At 37.6% G+C, this 15,161-nt stretch overlaps 1 protein-coding gene across 38 annotated transcripts in view; it reads left to right on the top strand.

Annotated features, from left to right (window-relative positions):
• The window catches only part of LOC131691889 (dystonin), a 458,938-nt gene that overhangs the window by 204,871 nt on the left and 238,906 nt on the right, over nucleotides 1-15,161 (top strand). For 21 of the 38 annotated variants that reach the window (XM_058978584.1, XM_058978594.1, XM_058978585.1 and 18 more), the window contains exon 1: nucleotides 7,478-8,495. The exons of 4 other annotated variants lie outside the window; for them this stretch is intronic. In XM_058978584.1, coding sequence (XP_058834567.1) covers nucleotides 8,129-8,495 — 367 coding nt within the window. In that variant the 5' untranslated portion in view covers nucleotides 7,478-8,128. Of the gene's footprint in view, nucleotides 1-1,214; nucleotides 1,332-7,477; nucleotides 8,496-15,161 lie in introns of those variants that run through there. 13 more of the 38 variants (XM_058978611.1, XM_058978612.1, XM_058978613.1 and 10 more) reach the window with 3 other exon arrangements.

The following is a 15,161-nucleotide window of genomic DNA, read 5'->3' on the forward strand; positions in this document are numbered from 1 at the left end:
TCGCAATTTAGCAGCTTCCGATTTGATAAAACGTTCATTAACTATATCTATTTCATCAGTTTCATTCGTGACAATTCCACCAGTATTCTATTTATTAAGTCCAAGTTATCTTATTAGACAGTGAATATCAACAAAAACTTATTGGCGGTAGCAAAATCGAGACTGCACTGTAAAGGACTAAGCATTCCTTAACAGCTTAACTTCGATATTAAAAGTAATTCCAAAAACAAAATGAAATGACTTTCTTCGCTCTTCCTATGTTTCTTCCATTGTTCACTCAGTTCTGTTAAATTTGTTGATCCGTTCACAGGAAATCATATTTCTTCGTAAAAACAACACCCCGTGATCATATCACCCACCACACTTCATTCCAGCAATCGTTGTTTGGCGCTAGATCTGAAACCAAGGCTCAGCGGGATCCAGCTCCAAGCGCAATATTTTTCCATTAACCTTGAAACACATTTGGTGCATTTCGCTCAATCCTTCATTCCCGGGGGCGTCGAAATTCTTGGAATTCGCCAGTACCAGTGTTGTCGCTTACGTCAGTCTGAGAGGTCTTTCTGCACATTTTGTAACATATGCGCTAACAGACAAGAGAATTCTCCACTTGCGGACAGACTGATGCATTAATCCTCCAAGTTTCTTTTGCAATTGTTCTTTCCTCTTAATTGCATTCAATCAAAGTAATTGTATTTTCTTATATGAATTGGCATTTTAAGAAAACGATTCCAGCCAAAAAGCGAGATATGTGTAGGAAGTGCTTTTATTACCGTGACGTCACTTCATTGAATCGAATCCTGTTGAAGGTTGATTACGCGTAGGTACCTCATTTCGCCTACACTAGACTCCTCATAAGATACACCAGCAACTATCGATATGTTTCACTTTCCAAGCCGTTCCCTGTTAGCTATTTGGATAGCATCATTAGTCACGTGCTTTAAGTGTTTGTGAGATCTTCTTTCAATGGAAGTGATTTGTTTTGTTTTTAACACTGTCTCTTTATCGAGTTTCGTTGCGGTGTAACTGACTAATGGGCGGTTGGCGACTTGCACCGTCAGCACATCAGTCAGCTGCACCAGACCAACACAGGTTTCTTGGATCTCGCCATATTAACACCAAGAAACCGGAGACGAACGTGTGGGTGTGAGTGTAACTTTGTAGGAACCTGCGCGAGTAGGCTTAGCGTACGAGTCGAGTCACACAACTCCTTCAGTACTGGTTTGAGTTTCGTGTCGAACAGTTCATTTCGCTTTCAGTTCCCCCTCGACGTTTTACCTGCGCACTGTGTGAAGAAGTGTGTTAAACAAGCAAGCAAGCAGATACCAAGCAAAGTGAGCCCAATGAAGATGGAGAAAAAGTGCGATAGTTTATAAGTGAATCTCGATTGTCGCTGGATAAAATATAACCGTGCGTGACACCTCCGGGTAGAGTGGGAAAAACGGTGGATAAATAACAGCAATCTGTGACTGTATGTTCATAAAATCCGGGAATGGCACGGCTGTAAATGTGTGGAATATTATTTGCAGAAACAATAACTCAAGGCAAAACTCGAGATGGATCGAACAATCGATCTGCACTTTCCCGGAAATTTGCATTCAAAAAGCTCGTTTTGTACAGAAACCCAAACGATCGGAAGCTCTCAACGAGTTTCGACTAACGAACAGACGGACCCTAGGAATGGAACGCATACGCAGAACACCGCAAAACATTTGTACTTACTCTTGTGTGAAGTGCTGGAAGAAAACCGTTTGTTTTTTCCATCGCCAGTAGCAATTGAAAAATTGATTTTTAATTCACATTAATTGAACCTTTTCTCTCCGGCATCTCATGGACGGACAATAAAAGTCTCCACGTAAAGGAAATAAATCACCATTACACAATTATGGTAGTGCAATTTTTATTCAACGACCATTCAACCAGTAAACAGCACCCATTGATTACGATTTACGGACGTAATCTGCTGACGTCATAGTTGTGTATATGTGCGACAGTGTTTTATGCGTTTTATAGACCATAGTGCGCAAACGATTTTCGGGTCTCAGGGGTCTTACTAAGTTGCTACGTACGGTGATGTTACGAACGTCGACGGAAAAGTTCGTGGTGCCGTTATTGAACTGATCTGTAATCGCGCTGGGGCAGACATCAAAGTGAGAGCATGGGGTCCACTGGTGGGCGGTCAAAATTTAGTGACGGACGTGAGAAAAGCAACGTTGAAGTGCTCCGTCGTCCAATGAGAGTCGTGATTTGGCAATTTGGGTGACCTGACAGTAGCGGCAAATAGCTACTAATTTATGAGGTCCGATCATGAGAAATTTTTTCTTCGCTTTTTTTTTGGTTGAAAGTAGCGAGAATTCGTGAGGGGACTATGTTTTGCGAGGTGAAGTGAGAGGTGATTGAAGTTGATAATCGTCAGCCTGATAATTCGGTAGTTAGCTGTTCGGCACAGGCCGGGTCAAACAGAACTGCGATAGTTCACTTCAGAAACATAGTTTAATCCCCCAGAGCTCACTGGCTGAAATTCTGTTGGTTTTCAAATCGTTCGAGAAAATAATCGTGTTTCAATAATATTTACGAAATTCAATGATAGGCTGAAGGTATTGTTTATACTTATCAGATAAAATCGTTTAACTTTCAGTTCAACATCGCAGTTAAATATAGAAAGACTTGTTTAGTTTTCGAAGAAATGATAGAATTGACTACAAAATTTTGCTGGATTACCAGATTGGAAAATCAAAGGTTTATTCGGTTGCAAAAGTTCCACACTTATCTAGATCATGGAATCAAAATTTGAATTTTTCATTTGGCGTAAATAATGTTGTGTCAGATTTTTCTGTTGATTTTACATGCTTTTGACAGATAAAATATTGTTTCTAAAAAAATGTTGTGAAATTCTATTGCATGAGTAATATTATAAAAACAATCACCTTTTCAATGAATCTCTACTCTTCATAAATGAATAATGATTCATTCACTTTGAGTTGATTTATTTGATCATTTCGTGAATGAGCTGCTAATAACTACAGTATCGGACAAAACAATCAGGCCACCTAATACAAAATGCTAAACTAATCTTTTTTATTTATTTCTTTTGTTTAATACCGAGATATTTTGATGCAGATCAATTTATTTGATATTGTTTTTGGTAATAATATAAATTCGATGCTTTTGAATTAAAATTCAAAGAAATCATACTTGAACTTCGAAAAATTAGATAAAAAACAATAATACCACTTTACAGCAGTATTCCAAAAATGGAATTAAATCAGGTAATGATCTAGTCTTTAAATTCTATCTGGTAGATTAGTCATTTTTTTTTCTTATTATCAATCGGATTCTGCTCGACATTGACTCAGTCACAGTGTAGCATGTAGTATTTAATATGGTAGAGCTTCTTGGTTTCTTCACCTCTATTTTTTTTATTTCGCGGTTGTTCAATCAATTGTTTTTTTGCAATATGTTACCTGTTTTAATATGGATTAAGAACGATGATTCAAGGTATACACTTCATTACGTAGATGTTATTGTCATATAATACTTCAAAGACATTTATCACTCAGCATATGCAAGTAGGGTATCTCTAAGGATCTCTGCATAAAAATATTGGTCCATAGTACCGTTGATCCGGCAAATTGGACCAACTCCGTGCCAAGAGAAACGAGCCTCAAATATAATATTCCATGTCTCTCTTCCATGTTTGTATGTATTGTAACTAATATTCAAATTTCATGAACTTCGAACCAATCGTTTCCTATCAAATCCAAACATCGTTTCCCACCAAATCCAACCGTTTTACACCATTGTCTCATCTGACCGTACTATGTACAGCCTTTTTCCCAATCAACCCACATTTGTTGTTTTTTGGCGAACTACAGTCGAGTCTACTGGTCTGGTGGGACTCACTTGGGTTTCTTATTAACAAGTTTTTTCACCATAAGCCTGCTCTGGAAAGTTATGTGTGACATTAATTATTTCAGACCAGCCCTGATCTTCGATACGGGTTCAAATGTATCCATAGTGGGAAGTCATTTGCTATGAGTATGATTAACGGCGGTAATTTTCCTGAGCGTTCAGTCGCTACACGTGTCTTCGGATTACAACGAACATTGATGTCATGTTGTCGCAAAAAGAGATGTCAACGCCGCAGTGGTCTTATTGTTTTGTCCATAACTGTGTCACCGATTAAACAATGAAAATCTAGTCAGTTGCCGTTTCTTCTAAACATGAGCAAACTTACAAAATGTATGACAATCTATTCCTTTTATACCTATTCTTAAAAAAATATTTGAACGTTTTATCGGAGTACGATATTGAAGTTTGTGTTTGGGAAGCGCATGCAATGTAAATAAGCAAATTTTGGAAGTAGAATGTTCCTAACTTTTCAATACTCCGGTCCCGTTTCCAATATTTCTGCTAGGATCATTTCCCACACAGAGCAAAATTTTTTGAACAATCTGTTTTGTATTCTATTCCGTAAATGTATAACTACCACAAATAACGAAAAGAATAGATTTTGTGAAAGCAGTAATTATCTGCGTCATGATTGCTATTCGTCTAGGGTGGGAACATATAGCGCTATCAGCAACGCCTCATTTCATATCTATGAACAGTAGCTTACATATAAGAAATAGCCTATTTACAAAAAAGGCGCCATGCACCGGTCGGATCAGCACGTTGCCAGTACATCAGGTCGAAATAGCCTTTCCCACAGAGTATTTGATTGAAATTTCTTATCGACTTCCTTTTAACATCAAGCTCACCAAAATTTTGTACCAATCTTTCCATGACACTTGGTAAATGAACTGCTCAGACAATAAATTCTGAGGTGCTACAAACCGCCGTTCGGAAGTTTCATAGGAGAGATAACCACATATAACGTTCCGAAATTAAAGTTAATGAGCTCGGGAGGCCATTGTGCATAAAGAATTTGTTATATCTTACCTACTCCATTTTACATTTTAATGTGTATTCTTCTTCTTTGCGGTTAAGTCTTTGACATTATCCATCCATCTCTTTTATGCGAAATTTTTAATTGTATGGAGTTTTTGATAGTGTAAATGAAGGCTGTAAAAATTACATGTTACATGTTTCTGACTCGATTGGTGTCCAATTTACAGTAATGGGGAATAGGAAATACATCCTTCAATCTACAATATTTCATGCTATGACAAATATTTGTCCACATTACGTGTTATTATTCGGTGGCTTCCAATCCAATAAATATATCGTAGAGTTGATTTACCGAAATCTGTCTAAATGGTGTTGTAATAAATAGTAATCTGGTTTATTAGGCAGATAAGATTAACTTTCTAGGCAATACTCCTACGGCCAACTGCTTGGAGTTCAAATTGCCTTTATTCAGAAAACAGGTTACTCTCGATAGCCAGCTGCCCAATTGGTTAAAAAAAAGTAATCAAGATCTTTTCTTTTTCGAATGACCGTGTACTCGAAGGCTAACCAACTAACTAGATAACAATCTATGATTTACGGGCCACTTTACTTGCTTGGAGCGAATCCTAGACGAATATACTACTCCGCGACAACTATGGAAGAGTCTGATGAATCGTAGTCCTTTCGTTAAATAGGTGAAGCATCAACACTTCCCGTCTATCCTATCATTTGTCCTTCCCTGTGTGCGATTGAGATGAAGGCGGCGGCAATGGTGGCTATCATGTTGTTGAGGTTTTAGTATGAATCTGATTGGTATGAATTCTTGCTTACTATTTACTAAGCAATTCTTATTAGACAATCATTAGTATAACATGATGAAGTCAATTAACCCTCTAAACCGCCGTACGGATTCACATACGAAGATACGAAGACACCAGTTCAGCTATCGACGCATACTATTAAACTTTATGGAATAATTTTGGCAATATGGACTTATTATTTGTAAAAGGCTGAGTAGGTGCTGAGTTCCTATCAAGTTGCGCTACCACGAAACATAAAACAAGGTAGTCGCAACTGAAATTGGGATTCATCTGAGCTGTTATAGAGCCATGATTTGAATTAATTTGAGGATTTTTAGATGTTTTTTTTCATCCGATTATCTTCCAAGTAATACAAACATTAATTAAATTGAATCTGATACCGCCTAATTTTTATCTGAGGATCTATTTCTGGAATGGTTTTAATTACGGCAAAAACGCCATACTTTTTCAAGAAAAAAACTGATGGTCAGAACACCTATTTTTCTAATTTTGGCAAAAGTTGTCTCCGGTTATATTAAAACATATATGATTCCTGTGATGTAGGAATGGTTGTTTTTCTAGGACCTCGAAAATTTCATTTATTCATTAGAACCACACATATTTTTTATTTCCAACCTATCACTTCATCTTTGAGTTCAGGTTGATGTATCAATTCAAAAATTATCACGTACCATCAGTGCCCAAATCTAAACTGTGCAATAATCATTGCAAACTTTGACACTATCGCAAACACCGCAAAACCGCCTGGAACTAGTTACCTTCTAAGTGTGACTTGCACAAACTGTTTGACTTCCCATCTCTTAACGATCGTACGAATGAATCGTGAATGCAACTGCCTCACCACCCGCCTTCCATCTTTTACCCTCTCTGGAATCAACCACCACTCGCGCTCCTTAACAACACCGAGCTTCGCTCAGTTTAATGCATTTTCCCCGATAAATTTCCTGCCACATTCCACAATTCCACAGAGTGCCGACAAAAACTCCGGCGCACGGTTTTATGAGCCCCGCATTTTAATTCTGAGAAACATTTTGCCCTCACGCCTCGCCAAAATCACGACCCCCTCACCCTCTCCTCTCGTTTGGTCCTTCCCGGACGATAACAGCCGCTCTTTGGGACGGGGTCTTTGCCGTGGACCTCCGCCAGAGTCCCGCACGGTTTGCGTTTTCATGTTTTGCTTATGATTCTTTCCCGATCGTAAACACATACCAGAAATATTTCAAAACTATATCGCGCGCTGTTACCTAATATAATTTGCTGTAATTTTAACTACTAACGAAACCAGATTTATAACACAGTTTACTCCGAAAATTGCATTCTGTTATAATTTTGTTATTGCATTCTGATCGGGTTCCCCGCGCAGCTCTCCGTGCCTAGCCTACAGGAGCGACTGCTTTACATACCTACAGCAAAACCATGGACAACCAGCAGCAGAATCAAAGCCTCGACACCACCGTAGCGACCTTTCATTAGTTGTTGTCTGAGTCGTGTAGTTTGTTGTTATTTTTGTTTTCGCTTACTCTTCCCCGATCGCTGAAACCGGTCTTTCACTGACTGACTGTTGTTCCGGAATTAACCCTTCTGGAGGTATTTCTGCATCCCGGTCGAACTCGTGTATAGAAAGTCTTCTCCCAATCTATGTGTGTGTGTGTGTACGCCGCGTATGCGTTCCAGATCCAACCACCACCTGAGCGGAGGGATCTTCCGCGCTCCAGTCCGGACTCAGGTGTGTGGAGTTGTTCAACGTTCCGTTTTCTTTTCCTTTTCAGTTATTAGCTAGCAGTAGCGAGAAACGAGTGACGGCGAAAGACGAGTGTGCAACCCAAACTTCTTTTGTATTTTTTGTGGCAAGCGTTCAAAAAATATTTCAAAGAATTCGAATAACCACCTCCCCGAAAGAAAATCCAGTTTCTAGCAGTAAGAGACAATGTCCGGCCGGGATTAAGCGACTGTGGAGTGTAAATCGAGTTATTGATCGCGATACGAAGCAATAATCCGCGAGAAAGACAAACGACGAAGCAAACAAAATAATAAAAGTGTTCGCGCGTGCGTACGTGTGTTCGTAGTCGGGTCCGCGTTACCCGTGAGTGTGTCGGTCGAGCGTGTGTGTAAATGCAAAATAGCGAGACGTAAAATATGCGAAACATAGTTATAATCATTAGCGTTTTAGAGTGAATTCTTAATTTAAACGAAAGCGAAGAGCCCACTCGGAAAAAGCAAGAATCCAATCGAAAAAGAAACGAGTGCGGTTCGTTAGTGATTTTTTTTCGAAATAAATATTGTGCCATAAAATAAAAAAGAAGAGCCGCTGAATGTCAAAAGTCGGCATTCGTTAGTTATTATCCGAAGATAGATTCCGATCGACAAGAACCACCCGTGTGCCGTGAAATAATACAGTGATCCGTATCTGGGAGTGCAACATGACCACACAGTCCTACTACAAGGATCGGCTCGGTTTCGATCCTCGGGAGGCACTGTATGATAACAATAATGGGGACGTGTCTCCGCCACTGAAATCGCCTCACCATCGACACAGTGTCGGCGGCGGAGCGGGCCATTCCGGGTCCGGGACGAAGCATTACTACAATAATGGCGGATCTTCCAGTCCGTCCGGATTCAACAATGGCAACGGCAATAGCAACAACAACAACGGAGGAGCAGAGTATTACCACCGAAGTTCGGCCAAACGCCACAAGCATTCGTTTGGTGGGGCTTCGCCGGTTACCGGATCGCCGTTGTACGTGACTAGCCAGGGTGGATACGAGGATGCGTTGACCCAATTCAAAGGTAGAGAGTTGATGACTATTTGGGAACATTTTGTATGGGATACAATAGGTACGTCGGGCGGGTGCCAGTGGAGCATCCCGATTCGGGTTTGTTTGTTCCTGTTTTCTTTTGTGGTGTGCTGTGCCGTTGTCTCTAAACTCGATGTTTTTTATTGTCGATGTTGTTTACTCTGAACTAACGAACGGCTAACCAGAACCAGGATTGCTGAGTTGTGAAATATGTGTGCTAAGATGGTAGCGGAAATCTTCCGATCAATCACCATCCACCGAGAGCATCTGAGGTTTCCGCCGCTCAGTTCGGTACACAGTCATCAATAGCTAAGTTGTGCGAGCACATGGAAACCGTTAGGGAAGCATAACCTCAAAAACTTCACAAAAGTATGTCAGCGGGGAAATTTTTCCCTGCTTGGTTTTGCTCTCATCGTTACATGTACTTATGTACACGTGTATTTTTTGCATGTTTGTCATCCTTTTGTGTGTTTCTTGTTTAACATAATAAATAGAAATAACTCGAAGAGCGATGTGAGTTTTAGCATATTTTGTATTGATGATCAAACGATCGCATGAGTCAATTTTGTGTCCCTGGCAGTATTCTCATTTCGACTACGTATAGAATGCTGATTAAGTGGGATTTGTCAGCCGGGTGTGATGTCACTGTTACTTTAGTAATTGGAATTGCTAACTATTTAGATATGTCCTCAATTATCTTAATTAAATAATTTGGAATACGGAATCTTTTCTGATAGGTTCATTATGTGTCTTCAATTGAAATTTATGGCTGAATATGAGGAACGACTTCTCCTCTACAGTTTATTATTGTTACATGGGGATAGTAGTTATACAGGGTTATAGTGTATTAATGCGTGCGTAACTATTCGATCAATGTTTTTAAAATGATCTCAAACGATAAAAATTGAAGACAAGCGTAATTTAGTCAGATTGAGGCTGTCTTGGACATTAGTAGAACCAACTTACATTTAGCCATTCACATATGTGTTCGTACTGGATTTCAAATAGTTCGACAGTCGCTCAAAATGTTTTGTGACAATTAATCAATAGAAATATCTTTGTTCTATATCAAAATTAATATATCCACCCGTTGGAAGCAAATGCTCCAAATACCACGACACTGGCAAACTTGGACGTATGCTTTTTGAACACAAGATCAATGATAAAAAGTTAATAAATTTAATTTAATGTTGGTCTTTTATCAGCTGGCGCTTCACTGGTGCTCTGGGGTTAATCTAAAGAAATATTTAATTAACCTGGACGTGTTTGTGCCGATGTATTGAAATCCTTAGCCTGCTTGCTAATTGAAGGGACAGGATTTCATTTCAATTTCAATTCACACCATGCAAGCACTTTTGGAGTGAACATAAACCGTAGTTGTCTACTCTCTGGCTTCCGAAGATATGAAGCCGAACACGTTTTATGCGGCATACGTTAACAAGATGGCATCCCACGGTGGATGCAATTTCATTTCTGAATTTTTGAACGCACACCTTTTTGATAATAAAATTTCTTTTGTATATGTTATCTTTTAGTCTTTCTCATTTCTCTTATACAAACATTACTGATTTGCTTACATCAAATGGCCGTTGATCTTCCGGTCATCCCACGAAAAATATTTATTAGCTGAAATGCAGATCAAAAATATTTACAACAATGTGACACCATTTATGCATCTTTTATGGTGCAGACGTATTCTACGCGAGTTTAGGGAATAGCTGCGAATAAACCAATATCTGTTTTGTAAGATCGTTGGATTCTGAGTTTTATTTGTAGTCTCGTTTTGCCATCTCTATATTATCAGTTTGTAGGCAATGTGTAGAGTAGAAAGGGGTCAAATGCGTATTATCTTTGCTGTGTTATTGAAGCATCGTTGTCGACTGTCATTTCAGGTGTTACTGTGGATCAGCTGTATTAGTTACGGCGTCGTTTATGTTTTCTCGTGTTGTTCTGCGAAAACGTCTTTCGTCCTCAGTAAAATACATTTAATCAATGTAAAAAATGTCAAGTGAGTTTTTTTTATTACGTAGAAATTAATGCTGAACACGAGTTTTGTGTTGGTTTTTCGATATTTTTGGTTTTGACAAAGATACGAACATCAACGTCAAACATCCGCTTGGAGGCAAGTCAGCATTTTGGGGACACTATACGTCACTGCTATAATGAAAATTTGAATTATTTTGACGGGAAAATAAAGCGTAATTTTATGTGAAAAATGCCAAAATTAAGTGAAGAGGACATAAGGAACGCAATTTCATTTGTTCAAACTGGCGCCAGTATTCGATCAACAATTATGTTCTGTTCGAAACATTACGTGTTCGTGGGACAGAAAAGTGCTCGTCATTAATGAAAGCGTGTCAGATATTTCGCGTGAGTTAACAATATAATAATTTAAGTGGAAGTGCGAAACGTGGTCGTTCCACCATTAAGGAACCACGTGAGCCGGAATGCACAACTTTCATTCCACACTCTGACGACGACCAGGACACCGAAAGCACAAAACCAAACGTAGCTGCTGAAAAAACACTGTTTTCATAATTTCCTTCCGCGGTTTCATGATTTTTCACACAATATGCCCATTCCTCATTTTCTTTCCTGAATGGAGTCAATGCATTATTTGTGTTATTAATTAAATAATCTGCAGCATTCATTCTCTTCAAAAAATGTTGATCCACTCATTTTCTAGGCGTATACATCATTTTATTTAACCCCGATTATGACCTACCGTACCTCAAGACTTTAAAAACATCGAAAAAAGTACCTACGTCTTATTGGGTTTAGCTTGATAAATATTGAGCTAGGCGTAAAATGATGTTGCCAAACGTATAACGAGTGCTTGTTTGTCAAAATAAGTGCAAAAACACCATCGCACGAGATCACAAACAAACCTACCTACTTGACCCCACTCTACTCTAATATAGTCTCTGTAGGTTAAATCTTTAAAAGGTGATTTAAATTGCTATACAGACTGTTATTTTAAACGCTCAATCAGCCAGCTGTCCCAAGGCATAATAATAATAAGCAAAATACTGTTGCATGTTACCCCTCATGGGTATTTAACATAGTTAAATCGTTGGCTTACATAGAGGGCGAACACGAAATTTTTGCGACACCGAAAATGTCATGCCAATTTTCTTATAATGTTTAAAATCAAACCAAAATTTTTGTATAGTTTTATATATATATATATATATATATATATATATATATATATATATATATATATATATATATATATATATATATATATATATATATATATATATATATATATATATATATATATATATATATATATATATATATATATATATATATATATATATATATATATATATATATATATATATATATATATATATATATATATATATATATATATATATATATATATATATATATATATATATATATATTTAAAAATCAAAAGAAAAGTTAATCGATGGAGCCTTGAGTGTAAAATTGAACGCATTTTCGCTCGATGCCCTCCATCAAAGTCTTTACAGTGTCATCCGGTACCAGTTTCTCAGTTTTATTCCATTTTCTTAACATGTCCTTCTCGGCTTTGACTGTCTTCTTGCTCTTTCGAAGTTCCCGCTTCATCATTTCCCAGTACTGCTCCACCGGGCGCAGCTCCGGACAGTTTGGCGGATTCATGTCCTTTGGAACAAAATGGACTCATACCACTCCAGGACACTTTTAGAATAGTGGCATGATGCCAAATCTGGCCAAAATAGCGGAGCTTCGTCGTGCTCCTGCAAGAACGGCAAAAGGCGCTTCTCGAGGGACTCAGATTTGTAGATCTCGCCATTTACTGTGCCCTTTGTCACGAAAGGCTCACTCCTCAGTCCGCAAGAGCAGATGGCCTGCCAAATGAGATATTTGGAGGCGAACTTCGACATTTTCTTCTTCTTAAATTAGTCGTCCACATAGAACTTGCTCTTGCCGGTGAAAAACTCCAACCCCGGAATTTGCGAAAAATCGATGTCTTGTAATTCTTCTGTAAATATTTATTTTCTCTCAGTCTCAAAATTTTACTATGATCGGATGAAAAATGAATTTTTAACATGTCGTTGAAGCAAGTGATGTCGAGGATTTCTGTTCAATTCAATTCATTAGAATTTTTAGTACCTTAGAGTTTCAAATGGCGATATCTCAAGTACTACACAGCCGATTGGAGCAATTTTAAGTTCATTGAAAAGAAGAATGAATATGCTACACTAAAGATGGAAGATTTTTTTGCAAAACTGTTTTACGTTTGTTCTGCATCAAAAAAATCCAATTAAAAAGTTTCATATCGTATCAGTAATTTATCTTAATACGTCTTCCAATTTTTGAGATGGTCTCCCATGGGTCACTTATCATGAATCTGATTCGAAATTTAGTGTAGTTGCAAGATATATAAGGCTCATCTTGCGCGTTTTTGCGCCGAAGTTGGTATATCTATGTTTTTGAAAAAACCCATATGGAGACGCCTTGTAGCTCATAAATCTCCTTACAAATTAATTGCCTAAACAACATCATATTACTGAAATATTTGTGATTTTTACTAGTTTTTTCAACCATTTCTGCTATCCGATGAGATTGGCTACTATGATTAATGTTTATATTAACCCTTTAACGACCAACGCATTCAAATGGGTTTATATGAAAGTAGTCGAAAAAATGAAATATGGAATATCAAAACTGATAGCAGAAATGGATTAAGCGACCCAAAATTAGCTAAAACCCCAAGTTTTAGCCATATAGACCAATTTTTATAATTTTGTCACAACTTTGTATGAACAGGTGCCACTGTGCGACATGCCGATCTTTTTAGCCAAATCACGGCTTGAGACGTTGGGATTTCTTTTAATCATCCGCTTCACCTTTCCCTCCGTCTTTTTGTTCTCCGGTCCCGGTTTTCTTCCAGCTCCTTTGCCGTGGTCCAACGTCAACCGCTCCTGGAACCGCTTCAACACTCTGGAGACGGTTGAATGGTGAATGTTCAACATTTTTCCCAACTGCCGGTGCGACAGGTCAGGAAATTCCAGGGGTTTGGAAAGAATTAGTTCTCTCGACTCGCGTTGGTTCACCTCCATTTTCGTTGAATCGAAAAACACGACTTCGAGTTTGACATACACAATACACATCAATGAGAAAGTACAAAATTTGGTTGATTTTTACCCAATGGTAAAAAAGTTATGCCCTGTTGAATGTGTCGCAATAATTTCGTTCGCCCTTTATATTTGAGATGGTAAACAAACATGGTTCAAACAGTAACGTTTGCTATTGTATACTCAATCTGTACGTAAGAGATACAAATCATATACTCCTACCATTGAAGTGGAACAAACCAAGCCATTCCAGCTTCTTTTCTATTGGAAAAACTCGAATTACTGAAGACGTAGTTGAACGTCTTTCAGCTTAAAAATGTGATTTGAAGGCACCTTTTTGGGATTGATTCATTAAAATTTCTTTTGATTCCAAACTGTTAAGGTCTGGTTCACATCGTTTTCAAGGAATTCATATTTTCGAATCCGAAACAATCCAAATTTCAAATGATCCTATAAATATTTGCGCCACGTGTTTACAAAATGTTTAATCAAATTCATTATTTTACATGTACATTAGCCTTACGGAGCAAAAAGGTCACTATCTCCGTGCCTAAAAACGTAAAATTTTACGTACTAAATAAAACAAATTTAACAATTTGTACTTTAGCGGTGACATCGTTTTAGTACAAGTTTTGATTTGTTTTAATCGCCTTTATTTCAATTTTTTTCGGACCACTAAAACAAAACGAAAGTTTGAATCTTTTTACAGCCAATCTCCGTGACAAGCAATGTTCTGAAAAGTTTTCTGTCATTGACAATAATATTTCCACGCTGAAAAACAGATAACAGCACGTTCCATATAAGAGAAATAGCCGTGGCCCAACCTTAACAGTGGCCCAATCCTGATGACATACTTTTTTTGAAAAGATTGTGTAAAAATTCCAGAATGGATCTCAGAGTAAAATAAATGATCTTGAGTGGGACAATTTGTTGTTTTTTCTGCAATATCGTCGAAACATATCTCGATTTCGGCATAAAATTAGGGAAATATTTTAGCAAAAACGTATTAGATGACAGCTAAAACTAATAATTTTAATAATTTGTGGATTGAAATTTAAATTAAACTGTGATTGGAACCATAATAACAGTTTTACTGACTAAAGAATTTTGATCATGAGTGGGAATGTGTTTATCTTGAATGGAACTAAAAATAATTTTGATTAAGATTATAATTTATGCCCCTTTTAAAAGTTGCAATATGTTTCAAATGACTTTCTGTTATACCAAACGGATGAAAAATATTTTTAGAAATTATTTAATAGGTTTTAATGCTCAAATTTCTATGAAATATATCCAGAGTATATGCTATCAAAACATGCCAAAAGCAAATTAGTATGTATGCATCAGGTATTTGCTACGCCGCCAAGATTTCTAAGCCCAGATCTAAAACGTCGCGTTAAGGACGATCCACTATGAACAGAATCGATTCCATTCGACACAATTTTGTGAGTTCTTTTAATTTGTTGATGCATCATGGTTTAAAGTTTTTATTATTCACCGACATGTCCAAAACAACACTTTTCGTTAGTTAGCGGTCCAATATTTTCGCTTAACAAACATTT

The sequence above is a fragment of the Topomyia yanbarensis genome, chromosome 3 (assembly GCF_030247195.1).
Source record: "Topomyia yanbarensis strain Yona2022 chromosome 3, ASM3024719v1, whole genome shotgun sequence".
In the NCBI taxonomy this organism is placed as follows: Eukaryota; Metazoa; Arthropoda; class Insecta; order Diptera; family Culicidae; genus Topomyia; species Topomyia yanbarensis.